At 47.7% G+C, this 20021-nt stretch overlaps 1 protein-coding gene across 2 annotated transcripts in view; it reads left to right on the forward strand.

The window, feature by feature from the left end:
- Positions 1 to 20021, forward strand: part of SYMPK (symplekin scaffold protein) — a 35824-nt gene that overhangs the window by 5165 nt on the left and 10638 nt on the right. For both annotated transcript variants that reach the window (XM_060129671.1, XM_060129672.1), the window contains exons 4-17: positions 653 to 706; positions 801 to 874; positions 2547 to 2673; positions 3308 to 3557; positions 5245 to 5415; positions 6635 to 6874; positions 10287 to 10441; positions 12565 to 12715; positions 14144 to 14348; positions 15209 to 15359; positions 16316 to 16551; positions 17642 to 17723; positions 17923 to 18036; positions 19072 to 19219. In XM_060129671.1, coding sequence (XP_059985654.1) covers positions 653 to 706; positions 801 to 874; positions 2547 to 2673; positions 3308 to 3557; positions 5245 to 5415; positions 6635 to 6874; positions 10287 to 10441; positions 12565 to 12715; positions 14144 to 14348; positions 15209 to 15359; positions 16316 to 16551; positions 17642 to 17723; positions 17923 to 18036; positions 19072 to 19219 — 2158 coding nt within the window. The remainder of the gene's footprint in view (positions 1 to 652; positions 707 to 800; positions 875 to 2546; positions 2674 to 3307; positions 3558 to 5244; positions 5416 to 6634; positions 6875 to 10286; positions 10442 to 12564; positions 12716 to 14143; positions 14349 to 15208; positions 15360 to 16315; positions 16552 to 17641; positions 17724 to 17922; positions 18037 to 19071; positions 19220 to 20021) is intronic.

Consider the following 20021-nt stretch of genomic DNA (forward strand, 5'->3'; position numbering starts at 1 on the left):
TTGCCTGGGTGAGGACCCCAGTTCAACTTGTTCAGCATGTGGCCTTGGGTAGTCGATTCCACCTCAGCAGTAGAGTGGGGTCCTGACGGGTCCTCCCTTGTGGAGTGGTTGTCAGGGCTGTTCAACAGTGCCTTGGGTCATAGGCAGTGAGCTTCTGTGAGAATGTTTTTGGGAAGGGCTTATTCCAAAGAGCCTGGCAGGTACAGGGGCCTCAGAAAATGTGTTCTCATTGTCATAAAATGCCCGATGAATTGTGACAGTTGAGTGGGGAGTAGAAACAGAAGGAGAGTGGAGAGAATTGCTGGGTGAGCCTCAGGAAGGTAGGAGTCCTGCAGCACTTCCCTCTTTTCTTTAGCCTCCATCTGTAACACGTACTCACTATCCACCAGGACCTGCGCCCTGTAGCATCTTCTTATTGAAGCCTCACAACAGCCCTATAAGTTGTTTACGATTCCCATTTTACAGAAGAGCAAACTGAGACTCAGGGGAAGCCATTTGCCCAGGCCATGGTAGGAGTGGCAGAGCCAGGATCTGAACTGAGCTTTTCTGCTGCCTACCCCCATGCTGTTTTCTCCTACATGTTCCTATCTGCACTGATTGGACCCTGGTTTTATATGTGTGTTCCTCCTTCCCATCCCCAATCTCCTTCCAGGTCCAGGAGCTGATCATCAACAAAGATCCCACACTACTGGACAACTTCCTGGATGTGAGTAACCGACAGGAGAGAAAGGGTGTGGGCGTAGGGATAAGGGAATGGATCCTGGGGCACCTCTGACCTACCTTCTTCCTGACCTTGGCAGGAGATCATCGCTTTCCAAGCAGACAAGTCCATTGAAGTGCGCAAGTTTGTCATCGGCTTCATCGAGGAGGCATGGTATGGGGTGGTGCAGGGAGCCCCTGGGAACACCCCTGCTGGAGTCAGCCTCTTTGGTGCCTGGCCCTGCCCTGAGAGTCTTGCCCTCTGCTTCTCAGACCCATTCTCCCTCCCATGCATGGTGATTCCCCAGCAAATATTTAATAAGGTCGAAATCTTGAACTCATCTACAGTTCCTCTACTTCTTCCACACTTCACATCTGCATCATCAGTAAGGACTATCGGCTATACCTTCATATTGTAAACAGCATCTGACAGTTTTTCAGCTACTTCCCTTGGTGTACTAAATACTTTACCTACTTTGTTATTCGATCCTCAGAATGACACTGGATTATTTGTTTGGCACATTTAACTGAAGACAGAACTGTGACTCAGAGAGGTGAAGTGAGTTTCCTAAGGTCACACAGCCAGTATGTGGCCATGCTGGGATTTTAACCTGTGTCCCTAACACCATTGCCCAAATTCTCAGTCTCCACCTTTTACTGGGAGAATTTTTTTTTTCAGTTGAGGTATAGTTGATTTATAATATTAGTTTCAGGTATACAACATAGTGATTCAGATTTTTTATACATTATATTCTACTTAAAGTTATTGTAAAATATTGGCTATATTCCCTGTGGTGTACAATATATTTTTGTAGTTTATTTATTTTATGCATAGTAGTTTGTACCTCTTAATCCCCCTATCCCTATCTTGCCCCTCCTCCCTTCCCTCTCCCCATTGGTAACCACTAGTTTTGTCTTTTTTTTTTTTTAAGGTATAGTTGATTTACAATATTATATTAATTTCAGGTATACAAAATAGTGATTCAAAATTTTTATAGATTATTACTGGGACAATTTGTGGTAAGTTTTCTGAGTTTGCCAAAAAACTTTTTGTTCGACAGATATGTATCGCATAACTGCTATGTGCCAGGCATTTGTGTCAGACTGTAGGACTATAACAGTGAATAAAAACAGGTATCGTTCCTGCCTTCATGTAGTTGATGGCTGAGTTTCATATTTTTGACTGATTAGCTTAATTATTAAATTCAGATTGTAACGTGTTATGAAAATACACATTCTGAGCTCTAGGTGTAGCCTTGAATTTATTCATTCACTGAATAAATATTTATTGAAGGCCTTCCATTTTTTCCTTCAACAAAAAATGAGACTCTGCTAGTACTCAGACTAGAAAGGGTCCCCCGCTTTCAGAGCCCTCAGACTTAGGTAAACAAATTAGTAAACAAAACCGTGATTACATAAAATAGAGTGCTTTAAAGTAATAATGGGTAATATCTATTGAATGCTTTCTATGCTTTTCTAAGAGCTTTACATGTGTTGTTGCAGTTTTCACAGCAAGCCTTGAGGTAGGAGCTGTTCTAGAAGACACAGTTGCTTATCCAGACTTACAGTTGTCTGGCTCTGCTGCACCTTATGTGAACAGCAGGGCCCTAATAATACAGAACAGTGGGGGTTACAGGACCAACCTAGACAGCGTTTGGGGTCAGCTCTGTCTGAAGGTGCCAGGCGTTGTTCTCAGCTTCCAGCTGTGCTGGCAAACAAGACAGGTGTCCACCTCCATTGCAATCTCCTGACACACTGACCCTGATTTCCCTTTCCTTGTGGACCCCAGGCTCCCATCACCTGCCCAAAGACCACCTTGATCTTGCCCTTTTTCCTCCATCCCCTAGCAAGCGAGACATTGAGTTACTGCTGAAACTGATCGCGAATCTCAACATGCTCTTGAGAGATGAGAATGTGAATGTGGTGAAGAAGGCCATCCTCACCATGACCCAGCTCTACAAGGTGGCCCTGCAGGTAAGAGCTCCCTCCCCACCTGGGGCTGCCCCAGCCTGACAGGTCTCATTTACAGACTCATCTTTTAGGGTTCAAAACCAGCATCAGATCAGATTCGTTATGAGCAAGACGTGCTGTTGATTAAGAAAAGACAACAAAGGGGTTCTAATGTCTAATGGTCAGGGAGTTGCCATTAACCCATCCTTCCATCCATCTGTCCATTCATTTGTGCATTCAACAAACATTCCCTGAGTACCTCCTTTGTGACCAGGATGGGCCAGCCAGGTCCACACTGTTAATGTGATGTACATTAACATTAATGAAAGGAATGAATCCATTTAATCTCTGCCACCACCTTGTGAGGTTGGCACTGTTGTTCCTCTGGCTTCCTTAAGATCTGAGTCTTCATCACTCTGGGTTGTCACTATCTGTGAACCTCGTGAGGGCTGGACCAGACCTGGCTTGGTCACCACTGGGTCCTGTCCCCAGCATCACCTAGCATGGGGCCAGAGACAGAGTTGTAACTCAGTGAACATTTCCCCAATGAATGTATTCATCATCATTTATGGATCTCTGGGAGTTGGTGGAGTTGGTGATTGATATCTTTTCCCCATCTGTCTGTCTGTCCGTCCGTCCCTCCCTGGCCCACTCGCAGTGGATGGTGAAGTCACGGGTGATCAGCGAGCTCCAGGAAGCCTGCTGGGATATGGTGTCTGCCATGGCTGGGGACATCATCCTGCTGTTGGACTCTGACAATGACGGCATCCGTACCCACGCCATCAAGTTTGTGGAGGGCCTCATTGTCACCCTGTCACCCCGCATGGCCGACTCGGAGGTGCCCCGACGCCAGGAGCACGACATCAGCCTGGACCGCATCCCTCGTGACCATCCCTATATCCAATACAGTGAGTGCCACCTATCAGCTGGTGCCATTTGTCAGTCACTGCACTGGCTCCCTTCCTCCTCCTCCTCCCCCTCACCCCCTTTTTTCTTGGTTTTTCATTTCTGGAGTCAGTTTAAAACAGTGCTTAAGAGCCCTGATGCTAGGTTCAAATCTCAGTGTTACCACTTACTCATGTGAGCTTGGGCAAGTTACTCCTCTCTGAACTTTATCTTCTTTTTGTAAAATGGAGGTGATAGTAGTACCCCTTTCACAGGTTTGTTGGGAAGTTCCATGAAGACGTGAGCACTTAGTAGTAAATACTAGCTAGTTTTACAGTTTTTCTAATTGCAAATTATAGAAGTAGTATCTGCACGTTACTGAAATGTCAAGCAATAAATATAGAGAGAGGTATAAAGGGAAAATACCCCCTCCCCCAGTCCTGCTTACCAGAGATGAATACTGCTAAGAGTATTGTTTTCTTTCAGACCTTTTTTATGCAAAGATATTTATATGTATATATTCATAGTTTCTGTGTCGGTTTGCCCTGTTTTTACAGAAAACAGGGCCATGCTTTATACTTTCAACTGAGAGGCATTAGAGTGTAGTGGCTTGTGTTTGAATCTCTGCTCTACCATTGAGCAACTGACCTATTCTCTCTGATCCTGTTTCTTCATTGGTAAATTGGGGGTCATTATTATGGCATCTACTTTAGGGTGTAGGTATGAGCATTTGGTGAGTTAACGTGGCTGGCATAGTAAGCATTCCACAAAAATTAGCTCTTCTTATATGTTGTTTGACAACCTTTTTATTTTTAAAATTAATTAATTAATTTGTTATTTTTGGCTGAGTTGGGTCTTCATTGCTGCATGCGGGCTTCCTCTAGTTGCGTCGAGTTGGGGCTACTCTTCGTTGCGGTGTACGGGCTTCTTGTTGCGGCAGCTTCCCTTGTTGCAGAGCACGGGCTCTAGGTGCACAGGCTTCAGTAGTTGTGGCACGCGGGCTCTAGAGCACAGGCTCAGTAGTTGTGGCACATGGGCTTAGTTGCTCCATGACATGTGGAGTCTTCCCAGACCAGGGCTCGAACCCGTGTCCCTTGCATTGGCAGGCGGATTCTTAACCACTGTGCCACCAGGGAAGTCCCTTGACAACCTTTTAAACTCAATAAAATTATCTTGTTACTTCTTTTCCTAACAATATCATGTTCAGATGCTACAAAATATTTCACAGTATGGTTACATCGCATTCTATTTTTTATTCACTATTTCAGATAATGTGGCATCCAGTATGTTTGTGTAAGAAATGTCAAGATATCTTTCACAGTTGTTAAGAGTTAACTTTTGGTGACTGGATCAAGGAGCGTGGTGATAAAAAGAACTTTCAGTCCTTTGTCTGTGTGTGTACAGACATATACATATTCAAAGTTTTACATCAATGTAGTTCAGACAGTCAGTTTCCTTATGGTTGGATATTTTAAATTATTTCTACTTTTTCACTATTGCAAGCCCATGCTTTGAGCATCAGCTCTAGATTTTTATACTCGTTAATAGTCTTATAGTCAGACGCATCAGCCATTAAATTTTCAGTGTTTTTTCAGCCATTCATAGCCATCCATGTATGAGGATCTTTCTCCTTTTGGTCCCAAAGGCTGCTCTCTCTGGAGGCCAGGGAGAAAGGGCCCTACTAACTGGTTCTCTTCTCTCCCTCATTAGATATGCTGTGGGAAGAAGGCAAGGCAGCCTTAGAGCAGTTGCTCAAGTTCATGGTGCACCCCGCTATCTCCTCCATCAACCTGACCACAGCCCTGGGCTCCCTCGCCAATATTGCCCGCCAGAGGCCCATGTTCATGTCTGAGGTGATTCAGGCCTATGAAACCCTGCACGGTAAGTTGGTCCCCTCCTTCTCCCCTTCGCCTGTCCACAGACCAGTCTCCTCTTTTCTGAGGAAATGTGAGCTAGGTAGTGGGCCCATAAGGGATGCATCATCAGTCTAGTAGGTTGTGGACACAGGGAAGGATTCTCTAGGTTAGACATGTATATTTCGGTGGTTGCGTGTGACAGAAACTTGGTTCAAAGCTGATTTTAATATTGAGGTATGTGTGGGTGAAATGACCTGGTTGGTGTCTGTTAAGTACTTTAAAATACTCCAGCTCTTCCCTTCTCTCCCCCAAAAAGCAGGGAGGATCGATGTGCCAAGATCAGCAAAATATTGATGGGTACATGGTGATTCATTATACTGTTTTCTCTACTTTTGTGCATGTGTGAAAACTGAAAAGTCTGGAGTTGAGGCATGAGTGTGTGCAGATCATGAATCCCTCTGCATCTCCTGGCTGTTGTGTGTCTCTTTCCTTGGGGTAGCAAAGATGGCCCCCAGTTGTTACAGGCTTCCATTCCATCTCCTTGGCAACCCCATGGGAAAGAGAATGTTTCTTCCCAATCATTCCAGCAAAGGTCCAAGGGCTCATTGTTTCTGATTGGCCAAGAAGATATTGTGAGCGTATCTCTGAGCCAGTCACAATGGCCAAGAGATTGCGGTGTTCTTACCGGCCCTGAGTCTCTTGCCCACTTGGACTGAGAATGGAGCCGAGGTGGTTCCCTCAAAGGAAAATGGGAGTGTTGCTGGCTGAGGAAGTGGGAAGGGATGCTGGGCAGGAAAGATTGCAGGCATCCTCTTTCTCTCTGGAACAGGGGAGGCTTACTTGTCAAGGTGATCGTTAGACATTAGAAAGTCATTCTGGTGTCAGGGACCAATGATGAACTGTTGTGGCAGTTCAGTTGGGACATTCTGGAGGTGATTATAGCCTTCCCCAGGGCAAGCATGTTGGAATTTCCAGACCAGAGATGGAGGGAGATGTGACTATGTTTAATGAAAGGGAAGGTGAGTTTTCTCGTTGTTTTAAGGTTGACTGATACTGAAGGAGACCTCTCAAGGGTTTTGCGTATCAGCTTGTACAGGGGGAAGGCCATACATTAGATCTGAGAGCGAAAGAACTTTTCTAGGAGATGTCCGCCACCACTGCCCAAGATGGGGCTTGGGAAGTGAGGGTGGTAGGACCCCAGGAGCTCTGTCCACAGCGCGAAGTTCTTGCTACTTTCCTCACAGCCAACCTGCCCCCAACGCTGGCCAAATCTCAGGTGAGCAGCGTGCGTAAGAACCTCAAGTTGCACCTGTTGAGTGTGCTGAAGCACCCAGCCTCCTTGGAGTTCCAGGCTCAGATCACCACCCTGCTGGTAGACCTGGGCACACCTCAGGCTGAGATCGCCCGCAACATGCCCAGCGGCAAGGATGCCCGCAAGCGGCCCCGAGACGACTCAGATTCCACACTCAAGAAGATGAAGCTTGGTGAGCTGAGGAGCTGAATCAGTCCTGGCAGGAGGTGGTGGCGGGGACTGACCACGTTCGAAATGTGTAATTATTTACAGGAAACTGTAAGCTAAATTTACATTACAAATTATGTTGTATAAATATGGTGACATATGATAAGTGATATTAAAGTAAAATTACTGAAGAATATAATACACTTACAAGTAATTATGAGTTACTTAAGTTATACAGGAAGGAGTAAAATAAATATAGTCTCTCTTTCATCCCTCACCCCAAAAGTAACCACTCCACAAGTATTAACACTTAGATTTTCTTTCAGAAATGCCTTACATGTGTTATATGTGTAGAGTTCTCCTTTCCTGTGTTTCATTTATAAATCAAGTCTCTTTTTGAAGTAATTTTTTTTTTTTTTTTTTTGGCTGTGCCATGTGGCATGTAGGATCTTCGTTCCGAAACCAGGGATCGAACCCACACGCCCTGCAGTGGAATTGCGGAGTCTTAACCACTGGACCACCAGGGAAGTCCCTGAAGTAATTTTTTAATGGTTGTATTATTTATCAATAGTGTTGACCATAGCAACCTTCCTTACTGTAAAAAAAAAATTTTTTTTTAAGTGCTCGTTTGTTTCTAGAACATTTATGAAAGAATCGAGTTTTGGATTTCCCTGGCAGTCCAGTGGTTGAGACTCCGTGCTTCCACTGCAGGGGGTGTAGGTTCAATCCCTGGTCAGGGAATTGGGATCCCATGATGCAGCCAAAAAAAAAAGAATCAAGTTTTGTTTTCGTTTTTTTTTTTTCACTTTGAAAAATAACTTATTTTGATATAAGGAGTGAGGTAGGGATCTATTTTTCTCCCCCTAATTAAGCACACAAGGCAGAGCGTTCTGTACCTTATATGTTTAGGAATTATCTTGGAGTTGTTTCTTTATGTGCACATGGAGATCTGCTGCATCCTTGTAATGGTGGCATAATAGTCTATAGGGTACATGGACCACTTTAACCAGTCCCCCAGTTGGTGGACATTTCATTTGTGCCCAGTTTTATAAAGTATGAAGATTGCTGTAGTGCACAGTCTTGCATGCGTGTCAGGTCATGAGACAAGTTCCCAGTAGTGGGATTGATGGGGCAGAGAGCTTATACAGTTATTTTTTGCCAACCAATTTTATTTTTCTATTACTTTAAACTTTTCATTTTGAAATAATTTCGAACCTGCAGATAAGTTACAAGAATAATACCAAACACTCCTGTGTACCCTTCACAAGGTGGGGATCACACATTCCATTTACTTGTCACATGCCGTGAGTCTCCCAAATCATTTCCTCAGCCTTCTTCTTCTGTTTCATGACCTTGACGTTGTGAAGAGTCCAGGGCAGCTGTTTGGTAGAATGTCCCTCCTCTTGGGTTTGTCTGCTCTTGCCTCCTGATAGGATTCAGGTTCTGCACTTTTGGCACGAACACTGCAGAAGTGATGCCCCGACCTCCTCTGTGTGTTGTGAGGAGGCACATGATGTCAGTTTGTCTCATCATTGGTGATGGGAATTTGATCTCTTGGTCGAAGTGATGACCGCCGGGTTTCTCTAGTGTAAAGTACCCTTTTTCCCTTTGTAAATAATAAGCTGAGAAGAGATACTTAAAACTATGTAAAATACTAGTTCTGCTTCAAACTTTGTGTGGTTTTGGCATCCATTAATGATTGTTGCCTGCATCTGTTATTACTGTAATGGTTATAAAAAGGTTTCTTTCTACATTTATTACTTGGCATTTTCCTATAAGGAAGAGCTTTCTTTTTTTCTTCCTACTTTATTATTAGTGTGGACTTCTGGATTCTTCTTTATTCTCTGGGTTATAATCCATTATTGTTGTTATTCATTTTGTTACTCAAATTGCCTTATATTTAGTAGCAGGAGCCTTTGAGCTGGCTCCTGTGTCCCTTTAATGTGTCCTGTAAGTTCTTTTGAGCATTTCTTACTTTCTGGCATAACAAGGTGTTCTAGACTCATCATGTACTTTCCTTACCCCAGCCTTCAATCAGCCATTTCTCTAAGGAGCCCTGGTTTCTTTCCTTTTCTTTCTTTCTTTCTTTTTTTTTTCTGGTTTCTTTTAAGTAGGGAATAGTTTCAGAAACCGAGATCTGAGCCGTGGATGTGTCCATTACTGCTGGGTGCATTTAAATTCTTTTTTTTTTGGCCGCAATGTGAGGCATGCGGGATCCCAGTTGCCCGACCGGGGATCGAACCCATGTCCCCTGCAGTGGAAGCTCAGAGTCCTAACCACTGGCCTGCCAGGGAGGTCCCTAAATTCTTGATAGCAGTTTTCCAAAAAATCGCACCAGCGTATACAACCCCAGCAGTGTGCGAGTGCCAGTTAACCCGTTCTTACCAGCCCTGGACATTTGTTAACTCTCTGGGTATAAATGGTATCCTAGGTCTCAGCTTGCTTTTTTGCATATGTTGGAGTCAGGCTGCATGTTGTTTTACATTTATTAGCTACTTGTATTTCTGTGAAGTGCCCGTTCTATTGTGTTGGTCAGCCTTTTGTAACTGAATTGTATGTGCCCTTAGTTAATGCAGGGTATCAACTCTTTGTTACATGTGTCACAAACTTGAAGAGACTGCATAACATATCATCATATTTTTGCCTTAATCTACTTAAATCATTACTCTATTGAACATTCCAGCTTTTCCACTCTTATAAATACAGCTTCAAGGAACGTCTTTGCACACAAAGCCTTTTCTCTAAGGTTCACGTTAGTTTTTTCCCTTGAGCTAGAACTGCTGTGCTTGTAGTCAGCCAGCCTGTTATTGATAGAAGCTGTATGCCATATCTCTGTACAGTCAGTGTTGCAGTGAATTCTCTGTACATCTTACCTTAGCTATATCTGTAAGTTTTTAGGGTAGATATTTAAAAGTGGAATTGCTGTGTTGAAGAGGTGTGCACATTTAAAATATTGACCTACTATCAAACTGCCCTTCCAAAAGGCGATACCAGTTTACGTTTCCACAGTTCACACCCCTATTAACAACTGTCACTACTAACCTTTTTATTTTTTGTCAATCATATAGGCAAATTCGCTGTCTTATTAGGATGTTTTTACATTTTCCTGATTCCTGGTGAGGTTGAGCACTGTTTCAAACTTAGGTGTTTTTAAACAGTAAAGCTCTGTGAACTTATTACTTAACCTTTTTGTCTTTTGGAGCTTAGTGTGATCAGCCAAGCTGATATGGCTTATTCCCATTTCCCAGATGAAGAGAACTGAGGCCTAGAGAGAGGCAGGTAGTTCCCCAGGGTCATATGGCACAGAGGTCTTCATCTGCTGCACTGCTTCTATTTGCTGAGGCTGCCTGGGAGCAGGGACCAGTGGGGGTGCCTGGGAGGAGGGGAGGGCTGCTGCCCTCTCTAGAGCCATCATCTTTTCTCCTTCTCTATCCCAGAGCCCAACCTGGGGGAAGACGACGAGGACAAGGACTTGGAGCCAGGCCCCTCAGCGACCTCGAAGGCCTCAGCCCAGATCTCAGGCCAGTCAGACACAGATATCACAGCCGAGTTCCTACAGCCTCTGCTGACACCTGACAATGTGGCCAATCTGGTGAGGATGGGTGGGGGCCATTTCCCACCAGGCAGGGAGGAAGGGTCTCTAGTCTTTTCTCTGCCCCTCCGCTCCACGCTGCCCACCCTTTCCAGATGACATCAGACCTGAAACACTTTTCTGTTTTCATTGTGGGGAGGGTGTGGTCCAGTGGGCCTTCCTCGCTTTGGATGGACCTCTTCTTGCATGATCTTTACTCCTTCAGGAGGTTACTTGTCACTGCCCCCGCCATCCCCCTTTGGGTTTTCTGAGTCTCCATCTAGACCCACGCACTCGCACTCTCTCTCCTCTCCTTTGCAGGGAGGGTCTGTTAACTGGAGAGTGAACCCCATGACTTGTTTGCCAAGTGGTGTAGGATTGGCATCGGTGGGGTGGGATGACCAGTGTTTTCTTTGGATTTTCAAAGATGACCTGCTTCAAAGTGAAAGAACCACTGGTTTGAGTTGATGAGGGGAGCTGGAGTGGTGGGGTGTCTCACATCAGTCCTCTGGCTGTAGCAGCACCGAGACCTTTCTGTTGGGTGCTCATGGAGAATAAATACCTCTTCCCATGCTCAACAGCAGTCACCATCAGCTTTCCCTTCTCTCTGCCTAGAGCCTCCAAGGGGCTGAGTTGTTGGGTGATTGGGGTGGCGAGGAGTTTTCTCTCCAGCTCAGATCTCTTTGGTGAGCTCTGGGCCTGGATATGCGGCCACCTCCTGCATCTTTCTCTCCTTGGGTGTTTCACAGGCACCTCAGACTTAACATTTCAAAACTAAACTTGTGAAATTTCTCCCCCGACTCTACTACAGGCCCATGGCCCCTCCTGTGTTCTTGGCACACATGCCTCTCGTCCCCACACCAGAAACTTGGGAGTTAAACTCTTTGCCTCCCCCTCAGCCCGAGTCTTTCCCCTCTTCTCCATTCCCCATGGCCCATGCCCTCTCCAGGCCCCACCCTTTTCACACAGAGAACTACCTGCTTGTTCCCTGGCTCTGCCTTCCACTCTCCCTGTGGCAGGCAGAGGCATGTTTGTAAAGTACAAGTCATGATGCTCCCCTGCTCAGATCCCTGCCAAAGCTTTGTTTCCTTCCAGATAAAACTTAAATTCAACTTGCCTTAGACCCTGTCTGATTTGGCTTCCATTAACTTGTACCTTATCTATCCCTGTCACACTCCGGGAAATTGTCTTTTTCAAATTATCAGCATGAAGTTCATAAGATTCATTTATTTTTATAATACCTGCTGTAGTAATGTGCCACTTTTTTGTCCCTAATACTGTGTCCTTCCTCTTTTTTTGTTTATTCTTGCTGTAGATTCGGTTGGTTTCAGTCATTTCAAAGGACTGGCTGTTAAGTTTTGTTGATAATCTTTTGTAACCTTTTCTGTTTTATTTCTGCTGTCTTTATTTCTTTCATGTTACTTTCTGTGAATGTTTTTCCCCAAGGTTAAATGCTTGGCTTATTAGTTTTCAGTTTTCTTTTCCAGTGTAAGCATTTAAGGATCTGATTTTCCATCTAAGTACCCTTGTAGCTGTATCTTACACATTTTGATTTGTAGTTATTTCATTATCTTTCTGTGCTATTATTATTTAAGAGCATGCATTTAAACTTCCAAGCCTGTAGGGAGTTTGAGATTATCTTTTGTTACCAATTCCTGACAGACATGGATGTGCTCTATTAGGATACTGATTTTTTTTTTTTTTAAGTCAATTTCTGGTTCATATTATACTGTGTCACTGAACCTCCTTCCGCTCACTGGGCAGGGTACCAGCTCTGCTGCCTCTTAGCCTTCCTGTACTTGGAATATATTATCCCCCAGCCCCTCACTTGCAAGACTTCACTCTGTGTCACTCTGATTCTGGCCCTTCTCTCAATTCTCAGCCTATGTACCACTGCCCTGGGGAGCCAAAGCCATCCCTGGCACCCTTTACTGTGTTCCGTGGCACCCTTTACTTCTTCTCTCGTGCACCACACTGCATCAGTACTCGTTTTCTCTCTGACTTGTGCAAGAATATGCGCTCCATGAGAGCAGGCCCAGGTCTGTCCTAGTCACTGCCATTTCGCCAGCATTGGCCTGGGTGTGGAACGAATATTTGTTGAGTCAATAAGTAAGGGAAGGTTCCTTTTCCTGGGCATCTTGCAGGTCCTCATCAGCATGGTGTACCTGCCTGAGGCCATGCCCGCCTCCTTCCAAGCCATCTACACCCCAGTGGAGTCAGCAGGCACTGAAGCCCAGATCAAGCACCTGGCTCGGCTCATGGCCACACAGATGACGGCCGCAGGACTGGGGCCAGGTGAGTGTCACATGGAGCTGGCCAGGGCCAGGGGTTGGCACTGTGGCCACTGGGTTCTCCTTAGTGGAAGAGCACCTCTTTGTAGTGCTGCAGATGGAAAATCATGCGATCTTAGGTGTAAATAGTTACAGGTCCCATAGATACAGTGACCACTCAATAGTTTCAGGCCCTGGGCTTTGAAATCCAGCAGACCTGGGTTTGAGGTCTGAGTTGAACGAGACTACCTCAGCCACTTAATAGCTGTGTGTCTTTGGTCAAGTTACTTAACCTCTCTGAGCCCCAGGTGGTTTCCGATTCTAACAGTACTATTGAGGTATAAATTATGTACAGTGAAACACACAGCTCTTAAGTATACACTTTAGTGAGTTTTCACAAAGTGAACACACCAGTGTAGCCATCACCCAGATGGAGAAGGACTGTTACCAACACTCTGGAAAATTCTTTCTTGCTCCTTTCCAGTCGACACTCAAAGCATCCCCTGTCCAGAGACAACCACTGTGCTGACTTCTGTCTCCACAGATTCGTTTTTTCTAGTTTTGAACTTCTTGTAAATGGAATCATAGAGTCTGGCTTATTTTGCTCAGCATAAGGTTTTGTTTTGTTTATAAATTTATTTATTTATTTATTTATGGCTGTGTTGGGTCTTTGTTGCTCTGCGGTGGCTTCTCTTGTTACAGAGCACGGGCTGTAGGCGCACGGGCTTCAGTAGTTGTGGCACGCAGGCTTCAGTAGTTGTGGCTTGCGGGCTCTAGAGCGCAGGCTCAGTAGTTGTGGCTCACAGGCTTAGTTGCTCCGTGGCATGTAGGATCTTCCCGGATGAGGGATCGAACCCGTGTCCCCTGCATTGGCAGGTGGACTCTTAACCACTGCGCCACCAGGGAGGTCCCATCAGCATAAGTTTTTGAGGTTCATCCATGTTGCTGTGTGAACCAAGAGTTTATTTTTTATTGCTCAGTAGTCTTCATTATGTGAATAGGCCACTGTTGGTTTATCCACACTCCTCTGTTGATGGACCTGTGGATTGTTTATAGTTCTTGGCCATTGTGAATAAAGCTGCTGCGAACATTTGTGTATAGGTGTTTTGATGCACATGTGCCCTCATTTATCTTGAGTTTATACCAAGGAGTGGAATTGTTGAGTCGTGAGTTTGGGTATGTTCAGTGCTATTCGAAACTGCTCATCAGCTTTCCAAAGTGGCAATACCATTTACTACTCCCACCGGCAGTGAGTGGACATTTCTAGTTTGAGTCTCTGTTGTTGTATTGCAAAATGGGGATGAAGAAGGTACCTGCTCCAGAAAGGCATTTTGCAGATTTAAATGAGTTTTGTGTGTACAAGGCTTAGAGTAGAACCTGTCTCACGGGAGGTCCTTGGGTGGGAGCGGGTGGGTCTGACATGCCAAGAGCCTGTTTGCTGCCTCCCCCTCAGGCGTGGAGCAGACCAAACAGTGCAAGGAGGAGCCCAAGGAGGAGAAGGTGGTGAAGCCGGAGAGTGTCCTGATCAAGCGGCGCCTGTCAGCTCAGGGTCAGGCCATCTCGGTAGTGGGCTCCCTGAGCTCCATGTCCACTCTGGAGGAGGAAGCGCCCCAGGCCAAGAGGAGGCCAGAGCCCATCATCCCCGTCACGCAGCCCCGGTGAGTCCCCTTGCAGGTGCTGGTGCAGGACTAGAGGCCTGGTTCTTGGTGTGTGTGTGACAGACAAAGACACATAAACAGAGATCGGTCTGGATGAGGGTCTGTCTGATTCCAGAGTCAATGCCCTAACCACTAAGGCTTAGCTGTTGTTTTCTTTTAGAAAAAACACCCCTTACTTATATCTAAAATTGGAATGGGATGATAGTATCTCTAAGGATGAGGGAGAACTAAACGAGTTCACAGTGATGGTTAGATGATTAAATCAGATAACTCTTGGGGTGGACAGGGATCATGATGTAGAAAGCGCTGAGCATGATCCTAGCGCGTAGGGAGAGCTGCTGGTTGCTGCCGTCATCGTCCTCATCATTACCTGCCTGAAAGACCACAGAATCCAGCCAGTCTCTGTCCTGTCCCCAGCCAAGGCTTGCTAACAAGGCCCTGCCTGATCTGCTGCCCCTCTGAGCTCTCCGTTCCCCTTCCTCCCTCCTCCAGTCACACCAGCCTCTTGGTATTTCTTGAACAGCCAAGCAGGTTCCCACTTGAAGGCCTTTGCACCTCCTGTTCCCTCTGCCTGGAAAGCTCATCCTCCAGATATTTGTGGATCTTATTCCCTCGCTTCACTCAGATCTCCAGTCACACGTTGCTTGCTCCTTATAGAGGCCTTCCCTGAGATGCTGTTTACAAAACCGAAATAGCATCCTCTTCCTTCCCATTACCCTGCGCCCTGCCGTGCCTCAGAGTCACAGGGGAGCTGGAGAGACAGTGTGGGGGGTGTCTTTGTATGTATGGCCTGGGGTGGGCCTGGGCTCCAGAAAGGGTGTTCCGAGTCACCGTGTCCCTGTCCCTACTCTCCCATGTAGGCTGGCAGGCGCCGGCGGGCGCAAGAAAATCTTCCGTCTGAGTGATGTGCTGAAGCCCCTGACAGACGCCCAGGTTGAGGCCATGAAGCTGGGCGCCGTGAAGCGGATCCTGCGGGCTGAAAAGGCCGTGGCCTGCAGCGGGGCAGCCCAGGTGTGCCTCTGTACCCCCCAGCCCATCCTTCCAGTCCCTCTCCCCAAGAGTCTACCTCACATCCCAGCAGAGAGACAGGCCCCGGGGTCAACCTCCCTGGCTCCAGATTCCAGCTCTGCCGTTCACTGGCCACTTCTCCAAGCCTTACTCTGTCGTCCCATAAAACGAAGAGATAGCAGCTCCACACAAGTGACAAGGAGGAGGAAACGTGTGGACACGCATGCGCTCTCACTCAGCACAGGGCGGCTGCAAGGAAGAGCCCTGCGAATGCAGGCTGCCATGATGCTCTTTCTTCCTTGTGATTGACAGTATTCTTGTTCGTTAGCTTCAGAAACACTCACACACCTGCTTTAAATCCTGATTCTGCCACTTCCTGGGATTGTAACCTCAGTCGAGCGACTTTTTCCCTATTTTTTTGAAGTTTATTTTTAATTAACCAAATAGTATATGAACGTATTCTCTCTGTTAAAAAAATATTTCCAGGCCACAGAGGGCCTGTAAGTCTCCTTTGGCCCGCACTGCATGCCATCCCCTCCACAGAGGCGACCAATGTACAAATGAAGGGAATCCTTCAAGATCTTTTTCTGTGTACCTAAGTATGTAGATATTACTCCTAGAAATTTAGATATTTATATTTTAGATACATTTTAGATATTTAGATATATTTTAGATATTTGTAATTTCATATATTTACAATTTAGATATTACTCCTAGAAATTTTAGCGATTACTTCTAGTTTTATTCCGTGATGATTACTTTTTTTCTCCCTTTTCATTTTTTTTTCTTCCATACAAATGAGACCTACCGAGAATAAGGTTCTTCACCTTTCCTTCCTCACTTAACACCGGGTCTGCGCTGGGGGTCCCTGAGGCTGGGCGGGAGTAGTTGCAGGGCACCATCGTGGGGTGCCTGGGATTGCCCACCCCCGCGCCAACACAGACCCTTGCTCGCGTCAGGTGCGCATAAAGATCCTGGCCAGCCTGGTGACTCAGTTCGACTCGGGCCTGAAGGCCGAGGTCCTGTCCTTCATCCTGGAAGATGTGCGGGCCCGCCTGGACCTGGCCTTTGCCTGGCTCTACCAGGAGTACAACACCTACCTAGCAGCTGGTGCCGCGGGCACCCTGGACAAGTATGAGGACTGCCTCATCCGCCTGCTCTCCGGCCTTCAGGAGAAGCCAGACCAGAAGGATGGGTGAGGGGGATGGCCCTGCACCCTCCTGTCCCCAAGAGTCCCCCCACCTGTGTCCTGCCTTTTCTTTCTAGTTTCTGACCACTTCTGTCTTCATCGGCACCCGAGTCAATCCTCCATGCGCCCATCCCAAGTCCCCCTTCTCTCCCCACTCTCCCCACACGCAGACAATGTCACCTCACTGTAGGCTCTGGGTCACGTGCCCTGGGCTTGTTTCCCAGCTCTGCTGCTTGCTCTGACTGACCTGTGTCACTCAGTTCTGGGCCTCCGTTTTCTCATATAATATAGAATAAATGACAGTGCCTGTTTCAGAGTCTTGTTCTGGGGGTTGACTTCTCACCATCCCCATCTCTTGCCTGAATCAGTTCTGTGGCTTCCTCCTTGTCCTTGACCTCCAATTTATCCATTCTCCACACAGCAGCGCAGGTGACATTTTATAATGTAAATACTGTGTTGTTATTCCCCACTAAAAACCTTCAGTTGTCCTCCAGATAAAATGCAACTTTCTTACTATGTTTTATGAGACCTTGTGTAATCCAATCCCTACCAACTTCTTTAGCCTCCTTTCTTACCTCTCTGCTTTTCCCTGCCCCCAATCTTTAGCCGCACTGGCTGGCCTTCAGTCTTCTGTTCCTCAAACATGATGAGTTCAGGGCTTGGCACTTACTGTTCTCTCTACGTGGAATGCTGTCCCCCTACTCTTTGCATGGCTGGCTCTTCCTCATCTGCCAGCATTGACTAAAGTTTCATCTCAAAGCAGCCTTTCGTGGTCACCACGTCTAAAATAGCAACACCCTTTCCCAGCCCCCATCATTCCCTCCCATTGCTGTATTAAACGGCCTTCTCAGCCCGCAGCTAGAAATCCCCATCTGACAGAGGGGAGAAATTGAGTTTCAGAGAGGCAGTCTCTGCCCAAGACACCCACCTGGCAGCGTTTGAACCCTGCTCTGTTGCCTCCAAAGCTTGTACCCAGGGGGTTGAGCGAGCTCTCTGTGAGGGGGGGGGCCTGCCAGCTGTGAGCTGCGATCAGCAGGACAGGGAAACCAGGGGGCCCCTTCTCTGCAGCCGTTCACTGTCCCTCCCTCTCTGGAAGGATCTTCACCAAGGTTGTACTGGAGGCGCCGCTGATCACTGAGAGTGCCCTGGAGGTGATTCGCAAGTACTGTGAGGATGAGGTGAGGATGGGCGGCAGATCTGCCTGCATCCCCAACATTGTGGTGCGGGCAGGAGCCCGACTTGTTGCAGCCTGTGGCGGGGGGTTCTGTGAGGGACCAGTAGCTTTTGTCTAGGACCAGATCTGACTGAAGCAAGGGAGACACCCCAAAGGCACACCGCGGGTGCCTTCAGCTCTGGTTCCCTTCCTTCCTGCTGCAGAGTCGCACCTACCTGGGCATGTCCACTCTTCGAGACCTGATCTTCAAACGCCCGTCCCGCCAGTTCCAGTACCTGCATGTTCTGCTAGACCTCAGCTCCCATGAGAAGGACAAGGTGATCCCCCGTCACCCTTTGCTGGGTTACACTCAGTCCTTCCTCTGTCCCAAGTAACCAGCCCAGTCTTTTCCACATTCCCCTGAAAGTTTCTGGGCCTAATGTCCTTCTTGCAACAATTTTTTGGTGGTGGTGGTGGTTTTTCCATTTACGATGGCATGAGGCTGCTTAGAATATACACACATATACACTCACCGCCTCCCAGGAAGGACAGTCCCATTTTCGCTCTTATTCCACCCGTGTTGGTCCGCCCCTCTCAAGGCCTGGTGGTGTGCTGGGACCTGGGGGAGCACTGACCAGGAGGGGAGCCATTGTGGCCCGCACGGTGTGTTCAGTGCCAGGAGTGGAGTAGGGTGTGCGGTGGCGGAACCCTGGAGGCTGAGGAAGGGAGGTGGTCTAAGGAAGGCTTCTGGAGGAGGAGTCGTGTGAGCCAAGACCTGAAATATTAGTCGACGGGTGTTCCCTGGACGGAGGGAACAGCATGTGTGCATGTGTGTGATTGAGAGGGCCCTTGGTCCACCCTGCTCCAGCCTCCTGCCAGCTCCTTTCTGATGTCTTGTGTCCATTCATTCAGCAGACCCTCACTGTACACCCTGGCTCAGCCCTGTGGTGCTTTTGGGGACAAATCAGTGCCCCAGACCAGGCCCTGTCCTCATGGCTCCCAGCAGGGGATGTCTGAGTGAAATAGGATACAGCCAGTGACAGGCACGCCAGGCAGTGGGAACCTTTTGTGCCAGGTCTCAAAGCCAGGGAGAACGCTGTTACTTTTGAGGAACTGAGGAAAACTCCTTCTGGTTGGAGTAAAGCAAGCAAGGCAAGAACGATAAGAGGTGGGGCTGGGCAGGTAGATGGTGAGGTGGTGCAGGGCCCTGAGGTTGGCCAGGAAACCTCTCTTCCAAGCCGGTGACCAGTCTTGGGCACAGGTAAGTCAGCCCATCTGGGCCTCTCTCAGACTTCGGCTTGTTTTCACACTGGTGCTGCCAAGCTCAGAACAACTGTCTTCCCCTCCACCATCTTCCCCCACTCTCTCCTCAGGTGCGTTCCCAGGCCTTGCTATTCATCAAGCGCATGTACGAGAAGGAACAGCTACGAGAGTATGTGGAGAAGTTTGCCCTCAACTACCTACAGCTCTTGGTCCACCCCAACCCGCCATCTGTGCTCTTTGGAGCCGACAAGGACACAGGTTTGGTGCAGGTTCTTCAGAGGTGTATTGAGCACCCGCTGTGTCTCAGGCTCTGGGCTGGGTCTTGGGGACAGAGCTGGATCTAAGCTGAGCCCTTCCCAGCCTGCTAGAGAAGACAGCCAGACAGTAATAACCAGAACGAGCAGGCCTCAGGTGGCGAAACTAGGAGTCTGTGGAAGCCCAGAGGGAGCGCCTGACCCAGCGTGAGGGGTCAGGGAGAGCATCCTGAAGGAGTAGACAGCTGAGCTGAAAGCCGAGGACAAGGAGAGCTAGACACTGATGGGGCTCCAGGAAAGGCCAGGCCGGATCATCGCAGGCCAATTTCCTCAGCAAAGCTCTAGGTCCTCCAGAATTGCAGACAGGGAGACCCGGGCCCCAGGGGAAGGGACCATTAAATTGGAAGGTTCAGGCTGTGGCAGGAAGCACAGGGCCTTCGAGGAGCACAGGAGCCCTGGTGCAGCCTGGGTGCCAGGAAGGCTTCCCAGGAGAGGTACTGGCTATGTGAGACCCAGAGGAGGAGGTACAGAAAGAGGAGTTGGGCAGCAGTGTTCTAGGCATCAGAGCAGCACGTGCAAAGGCTCCAAAGTGGGGGCCCTGGGGGACTGTCAAAAGTAGGGTGTAACCAGAGCACACAACCCCAGAGGCAAGGCCACCCTGAACAGGACCTGGCAGGTGGAGCAAGGTGAGGAGCTGGGGGTTTATCCTGAGGGCATAGGACAGTCGTGGGAGCACTGAGCAGGGGAGGGACAGGGTCAGAACTTGGAAAGATCTCTCTCACCGCCTTGTGGATTGGTGGTCAGAG

The sequence above is a fragment of the Lagenorhynchus albirostris genome, chromosome 19 (genome assembly GCF_949774975.1).
Source record: "Lagenorhynchus albirostris chromosome 19, mLagAlb1.1, whole genome shotgun sequence".
In the NCBI taxonomy this organism is placed as follows: domain Eukaryota; kingdom Metazoa; phylum Chordata; class Mammalia; order Artiodactyla; family Delphinidae; genus Lagenorhynchus; species Lagenorhynchus albirostris.